The sequence below is a fragment of the Diachasma alloeum genome, unplaced genomic scaffold (assembly GCF_001412515.2).
Source record: "Diachasma alloeum isolate Michigan unplaced genomic scaffold, Dall2.0 Dall_scaffold_00295, whole genome shotgun sequence".
NCBI lineage: Eukaryota > Metazoa > Arthropoda > Insecta > Hymenoptera > Braconidae > Diachasma > Diachasma alloeum.
In genome coordinates this window covers 1,194,607-1,207,431 of record NW_021680434.1, presented here as the reverse complement: position 1 = coordinate 1,207,431, position 12,825 = coordinate 1,194,607, and the positions used below count along the sequence as shown (strand labels likewise).

Below are 12,825 nucleotides of genomic sequence, written 5' to 3'. Positions count from 1 at the left end.
TTCATATCTTGTCTGACATCTCTGCTACAAAATCTGGTCATCAACTCTGGTTTTCAGTTGAAATTGGAATTGTTAATTTACACAATAATAGAAGTGCATTGACGATTTTTTCTTAACTCGCAAAAATCTTCAAACAATTTGCTACCGATTGGTGATAAAATTTTTTGGAAATAATGAAATAGGGGGGATAACGCCTTTTTTTTCAGGGGTAACTCGGGCTTTCAATTGAAGGCAAAACCTTTTCCTGGAGACAGTTTATTTTCTTCGGGTGAAATTCAAGCATTTTCTGTCTCTCTCTAAAAACCACATGTAAGGCCCTTTGTTCAAGTCATGTAGACTCGAGAGTTGGGGCTGGGCCAGCTCGAGCGATCGCGGGGGTGTTAGACCAACCCTGTTGACTGGATTCAAGGGCACGATTGGTCCCCTACTCTTTTCTGTGGGATGAGCCTAGATTAATTTTTAGAGTAAGAGTAAGCGCAGAGCTACCCCATACGTGGATACGAGAAGTTCGAGAGAACTGGTTATCGTCTTCTCAAGTTTTAAAAACCCAAAGTGTTGTTGTAAAATATCTTGTAAGTTTGAAAAGTACATATAAACGTTTGGATTGGATTATCTCATTAAATTGTGTTCGTGTTCAATTATTTTTATTCGAAAATTCCCGCACTTGAGCAGAGTGCTCAAACCCCTTGCGAAAGATATCTGAAAGTATACCAAAAAGGCAGACTAATGTCCGTCCAAAAGGTATCTTGCAGTCATACCGATAACTTTTAGTTAACTTCTAGGTAACTTCTAGACACAAGTTACCTTTTTGGACAGACATTAGACAGCCTTTTTGGTATTGGAAACGCTGAATATCAAAACGCCACCTATGAATGGCGGATATTGGGCTGCACACAGCAGTATGCAACCCAATTTGGGCTTGTGTTAGCGTGTATATGGGAAGCCTAAAATCGTCCATATTGGTGAAAACGAGCGCCTCCACGGGCATTGGACCCGCCATCTGTTCAACGGAGAACCAGCTTGGAACGTAACACCACCATCCTTGCAGTCGGCCAAACAGTGTCGGCAGAGTAGAAATTGCATGAACGGAGCCCACCCATGCATTCAGTGAAATATTATTTCGGAAATACCGGAGGAAAAACAACAATCGAGGTTTAAAGGTTAGCTTCTACTGAAATTCCCCCCCGAGTCGTTTCGTTAGTGCAATAAACCAGTGCATATCTGTAATTGATCAATGAAAGTAGTGAGAAATAGGGGATAAGATCGTTGTATCGTGGATACTTGTGGAGATAATTCGAGGGATTGTCTCTGGGCTGACTTATACCACCAGTAAACAAACCATCGAGACCTGGTGAACGTGAGGATCATGGCCCTACACAGTGTTCCCCCGAAGCGCAAGGAAATATACAAATATGAGGCTCCATGGCCTCTCTACAGCATGAACTGGTCGGTGAGACCTGACAAGAGGTTCAGGCTCGCTCTCGGGAGTTTTGTGGAGGAGTACAACAATAAAGTCCAGATTGTCTCTCTTGATGAGGAAACCTCGGAGTTCAGTGCCAAGAGCACTTTCGATCATCCTTATCCGACGACTAAAATCATGTGGATTCCGGATAGCAAAGGTAACATGCACATGAAAATTTCATGTAAAAACCCAACGAATTCTACACTGAGAGAAAAACAAACACGTTATCAAACAAGTCTTGTTTGGGCCAACAAAATCGCTAGTTCAAAATTGCTAAAAAAGAATTTGTTTGGNATGAATAATTGTTCTGCTTTCGACAGCAACGAAATATTTGGCTCAAGAGGCGGATAATTCACACCAGACGGTGCCTTTTCAGGATGAAAATATCTCATACAGAGGAAAATTTATCAACAAATATTTTATACCTAAGTTACCAGATTGCTATCATATCATTATTATTGTTTCATTTAAGGGTTCATTTGTTGTCTGTGATTATTAGACAGCCGAAACGAAAAACTACTATCCCTTGTTCCGCATAAAACAAAGATTTTTCGGGAGCAAAATACGTATGGGAGTATCGAATAACGAAGGAGTAGTGCTAGAAATGACATTTTTTGAGTGTACAGAGAATGCAATTTTTTTTGAGCTACTAAATCTATTTTTGCGACACAAATTTTTCATTCCGGCGCACTCTCCGCATATTTGGCACAAAAATCCTTTGTTGATAATTTTATAGAAACCATTTTCTTGGCACAAGCAAGACTTGTTTGAAAACTTTGCCGTTTTTCTCTCAGTTTTGCACATATGACAACATTCAATTGAAAAACTTGGCAAATTCTCCAGAAATTCTATTGGGATTCTATTCAAATTCTAGGGAATTCTCGTCAAAATTCTATTTTTTCCTGCGCTGATTCTATAAGATATTTGATAGGAAAACGTCAATAGATTTCGATTTTTCTATAACAATACTTGGTTCAATTCTTTCTAATTCCCCTATTCACACATTCCTCGTAACATATGGATAGCTAAACGGCGAAAATTGTGACGAAATATTGCCCAGATGTCTCATGATAATTAATTGAAAATCAGTCGTTTATTTATTTATTAATGAGCAATATTTCAGCCGTTTGTGAATGCAAAATGAATTATCCAGGTTTCAAACTTGAGATTAGAAAATTGAAAAAAATTTATGCAAGTTCCCTAGTCTATCGGTTTTTGTCCGATTCTATCGAATAATTTCGCAGCTAAAATACTCTGCATCGCCCACTAATTCACACAAAATAATCCTCCCAGGGCTCTTTCCCGACCTCCTCGCAACATCCGGAGACTACCTTCGAGTGTGGCGAGCAGCAGAACCCGAGACTCGTCTGGAATGCGTTTTAAATAACAACAAAAACTCAGATTTTTGCGCCCCTCTAACTTCCTTCGATTGGAACGAGGTGGATCCCAACTTGATCGGCACATCCAGCATCGACACGACCTGCACAATCTGGGGATTGGAGACTGGCCAAGTGCTGGGGCGAGTGAACATGGTGACGGGGCACGTCAAGACGCAGCTGATTGCCCACGACAAAGAGGTCTATGACATCGCGTTCAGTCGAGCAGGCGGTGGGCGAGACATGTTTGCGTCCGTTGGGGCTGACGGATCCGTCAGGATGTTCGATCTTCGTCACCTGGAGCACTCCACGATCATTTATGAAGACCCTCAGCACACGCCCCTGCTGAGACTCGCTTGGAATAAGCAGGATCCTAATTATCTTGCCACTGTTGCCATGGACGCCTGCGAGGTCATTATTCTCGATGTCAGGGTGCCCTGCACTCCTGTCGCCAGACTGAACAATCATAGGTAATTATGCTGGAATATTGCTTACGAATGGAAGCATTGGAATCGTTCAAATTTGAGTTTTGGATTTTTTTGTGTTATATCGACCTATTATGACCCAAAAAGTCCGAAAATGCATCTTTTTCTAATGAACCAATGGAATTGAATCAGTTTTTTTCTTAAATTAAGGTATTGCTAAGCCCTACCCATCGCCATTAATTAAAATTTAATTCATTGATTCATTTTTTGAATTTTCGAATGTTTTCAAAATTCAGTTGTAACACGCTAACTAAAAAAATGTTCTAAATTCATTGAATGACGGCTTAAAAAATTCGTTGGGATGTCCTTTTGACCGAGTTCGAAGATGAAAGCGGTAGCGATAATCGTTATTTTGATTTCTGTGAAATTTTTCCAAAATTTCGGATTTTTCGAAAATCAGAAATCCGCAGGTGAAAATATAAATAGCGAAACGTGGATAAAAGATGTAACTCTTGAAGTAAATGCCAACTTAATGTGACGAGAGGAGTAATAGAAACGAATAAAAGAAAAACAATCTGTTATATGTAAGAAAGGGATAATAAAAATAATTTAAATGATAGAATTCCATTGAGTAGAAAATCGAAAACAATTAGTTGGAAAGAAATTAATGCAATTCAAGAAAATAAAATAGGCTATGAATAATATACAATGGAAAAAAATGAGTAAAATGACCATTCGGATGCATATTGCTAATTTATTAGCAGAAATAACTATACTATACGCAATACAGGAGCAATTTCCCACTTGTTTGTGTTGGGATAACTAAATATGGTCTAAAAATCCGAAAAATATCTTCTCATTTTCTCCCAGAACCACTCATCATTGACATAATTAGATGTAAAGTGGAAATTATTCCAAATTCGTCATCTCGTCATGTCATTTTTATCATCGACCACTTTCTGCTGTTTATTTTGGCAATGTCTGATTGTTACTGGTATAGGGCGAGTGTTAATGGCATCGCCTGGGCGCCGCACTCCTCCTGTCACATCTGCACAGCTGGGGACGATCACCAGGCGCTCATCTGGGACATTCAGCAGATGCCAAGGGCCATCGAGGATCCCATCCTGGCTTATACTGCCGCTGAGGGCGAAGTCAATCAGATACAGTGGGGCGCCACTCAACCAGACTGGATTGCCATTTGCTACAATAAAGCTGCGGAAATACTGCGAGTTTAATTACGAATATTCTTAATTTGTGAGGTAATTGCGAATATCTTTAGCTCGTTCAAAGATTACAACTACCAAAATTTAAATAAATATGTGTGAAAGTTTTTCGACAGGTCAACGACATGACGAAATTTTTGTCAGACCCAAATTTGGATAGAACAATTGTGCCACTTTCGACAGCCACGAATGATTTTTATAGAATATTGAAAGGAAATTTATCGAAATAACAGAAACGAATTGTTTTGAAAAAAATTAGTAGACAAACCTAGCATTTTCTCCAAGTTAAAAATTCTATCCAGTTCTTATTGGAACTCTATGAGAAGTGTTTTGTAAAAATTTAGTCATCTCATTCTATAGATATTCAAAAAAAATTCATTCTAAGTTGGAGAAAATTCTTTCGAATTGGATAATTTCTTTTGTTTCTCTTTAATTGCAGATCTCAATTGATGATTTCCACCATGAACACTGTTGGATCCTGTAAAATACCATTTCTATCGTAAACTATAGACTGATAGGTTTATACGTGTAACGTTTATACAAATCGAGCAGTGATAATGCGTCGTCGGTGAGTGTTTTGCGGACTTGAGTGAACCTTATCTTTCATTTTTTTTTCAATTATTTATCTTCCATCGAGCACTTCTCTGCAGAAATTTTCCTCAGAAGATTTTCTGTTCTATTTAACGAGGAGAACAATCTTTCGATGGGAACGTCGTGATCAAATTTTCTCCAATACCAAAACGCATATTTACAACTAAGACAATTAATTAATTAATTAATTAATCGTGACATGAAAAATGAACGTACTTCATAGAATTAATGAGAGCAAGACTCATCGATGAATGAATTCAACAAATAAGTGATTGATTGATCAATTAATTGATTCAGCTGACAGAAGAAACCGAACAAAATTGAGTCACAGAAAAAAAATTGTAAATAATGTTAATATTTTCTTCGCGTCTTTCTTTCCATTTTAATTTATGATGAGACGTTTAATACGAATAATTATCCCCTTTGATAGATGGTATCTGAGATACCGGTGATTCGGTTGAACACAATGTCAGTATTTTTTCATTAAATTTGATATGTTGATTAAATGTAAACGTAGATTAAGGGTAGATAGAGTAATTTTTGAGACGTAACAACGCAATAAATGAATATCAAGTCATAATCTTTTATTATTGTTGGCGAAATTCACTGAGGAATTTACAAAAATGGTCTTACAATGCTTTTTCGATTGGAGGGTATTCAACGGAAGAATTTTATTTTTCATGGACAGTGTTGGGAAATATTTTTTATTGGGAATTTTTTTTTTTTAAGTCTCTTGTGACAAGCGTCACTCGAGACAATCACACAAAATTAGAGGATTTATGAAACGTTACAGAAAAGACTTCGTCTTGTTAAGTATTTATTTATTTTGAAAATTTGTGATTTAGGGAGAGTGTCGAGAGACTTTTTCGTTGGAGAATTAAATTTCCATAAAAATCTCTGCTGATGTTTTTTGGTAAAATCACTCTTTCTCGAAATAATTGTACAGAAGTGGACGTATAAAATGTAGCAGAATAATCAATTTTCTTATCTTGTTAGACATGGAATAATTTTTTTGTTTTAAATTTGATTTTCTACAAAATTGCACTTTGAAAATCCCTCATAAAATCACTCATTCTCGAGATTTTATGAAAACAGAAGTGAATTTGTGAAACTTAACAGAATAGTCTATTTTTTTGTCGTTTTGGTGAACATTGAATAATCTTAATAATTATTGGTTTTAGAGGGAAGTATCAAAAGAAATTTTCTGTTGAAAATTTAATTTTCTAGAAAAACATTTGCTGAGAATCCTCTGACAATCGTTTGTTTTGAAAATAATTACACCAAAACAGAAGTGAAATAAGTGATTTCAAGGGAAAATGTCAAAAGACGTCTTTCCTAGAAATTCAATTATCTACAATAACGTTTTCTGCGAAATCCTCATAAAATTATTCGTCCTCGAGATCATTTTACAAAAGCGGAAGTGGATTTATGAGACGTATAATCTCGATATTGAGTGGTTTTAAAAGAAAATGTCAAGAGACATTTTTCGTTGGAAATTTAATTGTCTCTAAAAAAATTTCCCAACAATCCCTCATAGATCCATTCATTCCCAAGACAATTAAACAAAAAAGAAATAGTCTATTTTGTCGTCATGACTTCATCAGAAAGTCTCAACATGTTTTGACATTTTTTTCCAATTCCATTCAAAAGAAATGTTCCACTTGGACATCCTCAATGAAAATTCCCTTCGTTCCTAGTTTTCCTAATTACCAAAATGACAGATGATTCTATGTACAATAGACCAATGACAAGTGCGTATTATAAATAATATAGTCATCAAATAATAATAATTATAATATAATAATCGAGGACTAATTGAGACTATCGACTAAGTTCCATCGAAACTGAGTGAGAAGACTATTCCAATCAGTCGTCCCCCTTTAATACTATAAATAACCATCAGTAATCGTCAACTCTGATGCAGAGCAAGTCTCCCAAAATTTATCCTAGAGCCTAACAATTTAAAAAAGCCGTATCAAGGCCTTGTCAATGAGGATCGAGGGGATATGTCGGTGAAATTTAAGAGACGTATCCCCCTTAACAATGCACAGCGTCATTTCACGATACTACGAGAGTCTACGAACGCCGATAAGCGTTCACATCCAGTAGATAATACTGACTGCTTGGAATAAAATGATGCAAGATCATTGATCATCAAGGTGAGGACAGGCGGAAGATCTGTTTCTGCATTAACGGTCACAACACTTTTTTCAAGGAGTATTTGATGGAAAATTTTGGGGATCCTCTCTCAACTCTTTCTTATGGTGCCCAAAAAATTGAAAAAAATCTGTATTTTTATATTTAGTGGAAGGACTGTCTATGAATTTTTTCAGATTTTTTCATCATTCGTGTTGAAAATAAATTTCAGGTGCAGTTAACCGCAGAAAAAAAGTTCGAGACAAAATTCCGGTTTTTACCTGAATTTTTCAAATAAAATTTTTAGTGCAGGAAAAAGCGAGAGAGTTTGATGCCTAGAATCATTCTGAAAATTTCATTTTTTACGTATTTTGGACTGTCCGTTTCAAACTTTAGAAACTTTCATAGAAAAAATCAGTTGAATTTTTCCTATATAATTTTTTCCATTGAGACTTTTCCATGGGAATTCCTCGACATGAATTTACGTTTCTTTCACTCTATTGTTCGTGTTTTCCATTAAAAAAATCGACTCTCTTATGGTATCCAAAAAATTGAAAAAAAATCTGTACTTTTATGTTTAGTGAAACTGTCTATGAATTTTTAACATTTGTGGGGGAGATGAGTGGATCCGAAGAAATTTTGAAAAAAGTTAATCTTCAGGTGCAGTTAACCGCAGAAAAAAAATTCGAGACAAAATTCTGGTTTTTACCTGAATTTTTCAAATAAATTTTTTAGTGGAGGAAAAAGTGAGAGAGTTTGGTGCCTAGAATCATTCTGAAAATTTCATTTTTTACGTATTTTGGACCGTCCGTTTCAAACTTTAGAAACCTTCATAGAAAAAATCAGTAGAATTTTTGAATGAATTTACTAAGTTTCTTTGAATGAATTTACTAAGTTTCTTTCACTCTATTGTTCGTTTTTTCCATTAAAAAAATCGACTCTTATGGTATCAAAAAAATTGAAAAAAAATCTGTACGTTTATGTTTAGTGAAACTGTCTATGAATTTTTAACATTTCTGGGGGAGATGAGTGGATCCGAAGAAATTTTGAAAAAAAGTTAATCTTCAAATGCAGTTAACCGCAGAAAAAAAATTCGAGACAAAATTCTGGTTTTTACCTGAATTTTTCAAATAAATTTTTTAGTGCAGGAAAAAGCGAGAGAGTTTGATGCCTAGAATCATTCTGAAAATTTCATTTTTTACGTATTTTGGACCGTCCGTTTCAAACTTTAGAAACCTTCATCGAAAAAATCAGTAGAATTTTTGAATGAATTTACTAAGTTTCTTTGAATGAATTTACTAAGTTTCTTTCACTCTATTGTTCGTTCTTTCCATTAAAAAAATTGACTCTCTTATGGTATCCAAAAAATTGAAAAAAAATCTGTACTTTTATATTTAGTGAAAGGACTGTCTATGAATTTTTAACATTCGTGGGGGAGATGAGTGGATCCGAAGAAATTTTTAAAAAAAGTTAATCTTCAGATGCAGTTAACCACAGAAAAAAAATTCGAGACAAAATTCCGGTTTTTACCTGAATTTTTAGTAGAATGACTGAGAAAAAAAAATTGGTGTATAAACTCCCCACTACAGCCGTTTATAACGTGAAAATCCTCCTCCAAAATTTTTCCAACACTTTTTATTTTCATATATTTGACATGACGCATCGCAAAATCAATAATGTAGGGATTGAAATCACTCAATTTCTCACATCCACTGACAGCTAGGATTTTTCACAGATGAAAAAGCAGTTGAAAGGAAATTTCCGAAATGTTCCACCAAATATTTCTGGCATTTTGAAAAAAGTGATGATCAATTCATAATCGCTACCTTATCCAATCGTTAATTATCTTGTGGGACTAGAGGAGAATTCACGCGCGAATTGATGAAATGAGTCGATTTATCACATTTTCTTAATTATCTTGAGAGTGAGTCATTTCACGAGAAAAAAATGGCAAATCTCTTTTGCTGATAATTTTCAGGGCTGCGAAAAATGAATAAAATATGTGCCATCTGCAGTAGATTTCCTCACATTTCACGAAAACGTCAAATAAAATTGACTTATTTCGTTTTACAATTCACATTTTAGAAAATATTTCGAAATCTAATGGTGATACCAGAACTTTAGCCCAGGAAATTTCTGCAAACAAGATTCGTCTGAATTTTTTATCTCCAATACAACGAAAAAATTCTGATAACCAATAGTCAAATAAAATCGATTCACTTTTTCCCTTCCATCAATTAGAAGTTAATTTTAAATTACTCTCTTGACTAGAACTAACGATTCCCTAACCAGTCAAGAATGCCCAAACAACAATAAACAGAAGATTAGCCCCAGCTTGAACCCCGCGAATCCACTGAGAGTCCAATTAAATTTCCCCAAGTGCCAGAATTACCTTCAATTTTCAAATAAAAATTCCACAGATCTCAAATACCTTAACTAAAATAAAATTTGCGCCAATGCTCTTGCCCTGTGACGAGTCATAAAGCTTCGATGGAAGTTCAACTATTTACATGACAAAAATAATCCTCCGATTCAATAAAATCACCGAATCGAATGCAAAGCGGTAACCCTTTTTACGTCGATGCAGAACGGTCAGTTTTTAATGAATATCTCGGAACCCGAGGGAGATAGCAATTTTTTTGTGAAAATCTTTTTCGTAGAGCGAATTGAGAGCTACAAAAAAGGTCGTGACGAGTATTTCGCTGTTTCTCTTAGATTCGGAGATATTCGTAGAAAACTCAGCGAAGAGTTGAGTCGACTTAAACCGGTTTACCGTTTCGCTATTAAACGGTTGTATTTCCGATCTTTCTATAAGACACATAATTTGCTGGAGATGTAGTGAAGGTGGAGGACGGTGCAGACCATGGTCATGATGTTTCCCATGGCGATGAACATGTGGGCCTTCCGAAAGGCCCCGTGGAGCTTCAAGTAGTGGGGACAGTGCTTGAGACTCCCCGGATTGTGCTTACCCACCTCATTACCCACCCCCGCAGCGCGCTCGATCAGAGTCTTCTGCGACATCAGACTGATGAGGGGTGGGGTGAGGTACAGGCGGACCAGGAGCTCGATGAAGAAGGCGGTGGTCATCCCTGCCAGTTGCACTGTGATTTCCGATTCCCAGATGCGCCCCGAGTGGTGTTTCGCGAAAATTAGGAGGGTGGTGAAGCTCAGGCAGGCGTTTATCGTGAAGTATCGGGGGAAGAGGACACGCTGAACCTCCCCGAAGCTGTGGCGGGGCAGGGCGAAGTACAGGGAGAGACCTGGAATCAGGGAAAATTGAGATGTTGAAGATTATTGTAGTGGACACAAGGAAAAAACGAGGTTTATTTAATTTTTTTTCGGCATTAAGCTGCAGTGGGTTATTTACAAACTATTTGTATTGCTATATATGTACACTGAGAGAAAAACAAACAAAAGTGATAATAACTGATAAGTGATATTATGAGAACTCAATGAATCATTGAATTCAATTTAAGATCCATCGTCTCAGAAATTTCACTCGGAGGTAATTTGCTAGTTTATCAGCAAAAAGATGTTGACTATGCGATGACGAAAGCAATTTCCCATTTGTTTCCGAATGATCTGAACAGTCTTCAACAGACTCTCAGAAACCTGGAGAAAAAATCCAGGGCTGTATTAAAACATTTAATGAATTGATATTCACCAGAAACAAAAGTCATCCAAATTTGCGCCCCAAAATGCAAAGCGAAAGACGTTAAGTAGATTAAGGACATGATTCTCGCTCGTGGCTGTCCTCGACTGTTGATTCTATCTGAAGTGGGCACAAGTGCTGATATCACACACAAAACTGCAGCTATCATGATCACGTGAGCCGGCTGAGTTGTCTGGAAGAGAATCCTGGAGTCAAACGAGAAAATAATAGCTATTAGGTAATTTCCGAATAAACGCCATGATTCATTGTCAATGATGCTCCTGACGTTTCTCCATTCACATGATTTTATTTTCGTAAACTACGGTACGAGCCTCTGGCGGCAGCTCAAGACCGCCTCCTCAGGGCTCGGCTAATGACGAAAGCCACTCTCACGAGTTATTCTCGATAAGTTGCGAATAAACATTAACGGTCATGTGAAAATTTGAGGGACAACACGGACGAAAAAAATTAATAGAAAAACCTATCGAATTCGTGAGAAAATTCTGTTGAATTTCTATTGAACTGTTCTGTTAGTTTTTGGCCGATTCTATTGAAATGTTCAATAGAAAATATTCTGTGGAAAAAGTCAATAGAATTCAATTTTTCTATATAACTTATTCTATTGAGATATTTTCTATAGAATTTCCTCGGCTCAAATTTTCCAAGTTATTTCGTTTGATTTTCTTGATGAGAAGAAGAGAAAAATAGAATGAAAAAAACTTGGAAAATTTGAGTTGAGCAAATTCTATAGAAAATATGTGAAAAGAATAAGTTATATAGAAAAATCGAATTCTGTTAACTTTTTCTATTGAATATTCAGTAGAAAAAGTCAATAGAATTCAATTTTTCTATATAACATATTCTATTGAGATATTTTCTATAGAATTTCCTCGGCTCAAATTTTTCAAGTTATTTCGTTTGATTTTCTTGATGAGAAGAAGAGAAAAATGGAATGAAAAAAACTTGGAAAATTTGAGTCGAGCAAATTCTATAGAAAATATGTGAAAAGAATAAGTTATACAGAAAAATCGAATTCTGTTGACTTTTTCTATTGAATTTTTTCTATTGAACATGTCAATAGAATCAGTCAAAAACTAATAGAAAGTTTAATAGAAATTCAATAGAATTTTCTAACGAATTCGATAGGTTTTTCTACTAAATTTTTTCGTGCGTCAAGAGGTGCTGGTGTTGCAGTTCTTGTTAACACAAGACATTTGCCGATCCTCTCGTGTTTATTTTATGCGACGGTTGCTCTCAATTTTAATGTCCACTTGGACGTCGTCAGAAGTTGATTGACTTATGGGAAAATGGATTCGTTTGATTTTACTGTTGAGGGAGAATTAGATCAGGCAATTGGGCGCAGAGCGTTTGTTGTTCACTGAACAAACCCGCGAGTTCGATAGAAAAATTTTTTACGCGCGGTAACTTGAGAAAAAATGGAGATAGCAAGTTGAAATTTGGTGTGATCCAGGCTCTTATGATACTAAAGGTTGTAAAATGTAAAATGTGAAGTGCAAAATGTATTTTCGGCCCTACGATATTCCCCGGGCAAGAGCTACAAATCATTCGCAGTCCCTTGGGCGCTTCGATTCAAGGAAGCGATAAATCTTCGCCGACCGCCCAAACTGGATCTCCTTTTTTGCCGAACACTTCTCACTTTTTTCGCGTTCATCTGCCTTTCCAAATTACTTCACTGCGCCCCCACTCACCCTTCGAGATCACCTGTCAGCATTCGCCAATGACTAATTGATTCCGACTGTTCGGGCTAACGCGCTGTTTCACGAAACGGCAATTACATGGACTGAACGCTCAATATGACTCTCAGAATTGAAAGATAATTGGGATGTACACTGAGAGAAAAATAAACACGTTGTTAAACAAGTCTTGTTTGGGCCAACAAAATCGCTAGTTGAAAATTGCCAGAAAAGAATTTGTTTGGTTCGAATTTGAAAGTCTCAAA

General features: G+C 36.3%; 2 protein-coding genes across 2 annotated transcripts in view; one reads left to right on the top strand and one right to left on the bottom strand.

Annotated features, from left to right (window-relative positions):
- The first annotated feature begins 1,029 nt into the window (after nt 1-1,029).
- Nucleotides 1,030-5,657, top strand: LOC107039271 (DDB1- and CUL4-associated factor 7). Its single transcript, XM_015258795.2, has 4 exons — nt 1,030-1,619; nt 2,756-3,308; nt 4,264-4,522; nt 4,926-5,657. The coding sequence occupies exons 1-3, from the start codon at nt 1,367-1,369 to the stop codon at nt 4,496-4,498; spliced, it is 1,041 nt and encodes a 346-aa protein (XP_015114281.1). The 5' UTR covers nt 1,030-1,366; the 3' UTR covers nt 4,499-4,522; nt 4,926-5,657.
- Nucleotides 5,658-9,963: 4,306 nt separating this feature from the next.
- The window catches only part of LOC107039247 (transmembrane protein 205), a 12,103-nt gene continuing 9,241 nt past the window's right edge, over nt 9,964-12,825 (bottom strand). Inside the window, exons 2-3 of the mRNA XM_015258768.1 lie at nt 10,878-11,071; nt 9,964-10,473 (exon numbers count right to left, since the gene is read on the bottom strand). Of these exons, the coding sequence (XP_015114254.1) occupies nt 10,022-10,473; nt 10,878-11,071 (646 nt within the window). The 3' untranslated portion in view covers nt 9,964-10,021. The remainder of the gene's footprint in view (nt 10,474-10,877; nt 11,072-12,825) is intronic.

Bases quoted from the DNA above. Each gene is read 5' to 3' on its own strand.
- LOC107039271 (XM_015258795.2), top strand. From the start codon at position 1,367: ATGGCCCTACACAGTGTTCCCCCGAAGCGCAAGGAAATATACAAATAT. The intron at 1,620-2,755 runs GTAACATGCACA...TAATCCTCCCAG, and splicing joins GTGGATTCCGGATAGCAAAG to GGCTCTTTCCCGACCTCCTC. The intron at 3,309-4,263 runs GTAATTATGCTG...TTACTGGTATAG, and splicing joins GCCAGACTGAACAATCATAG to GGCGAGTGTTAATGGCATCG.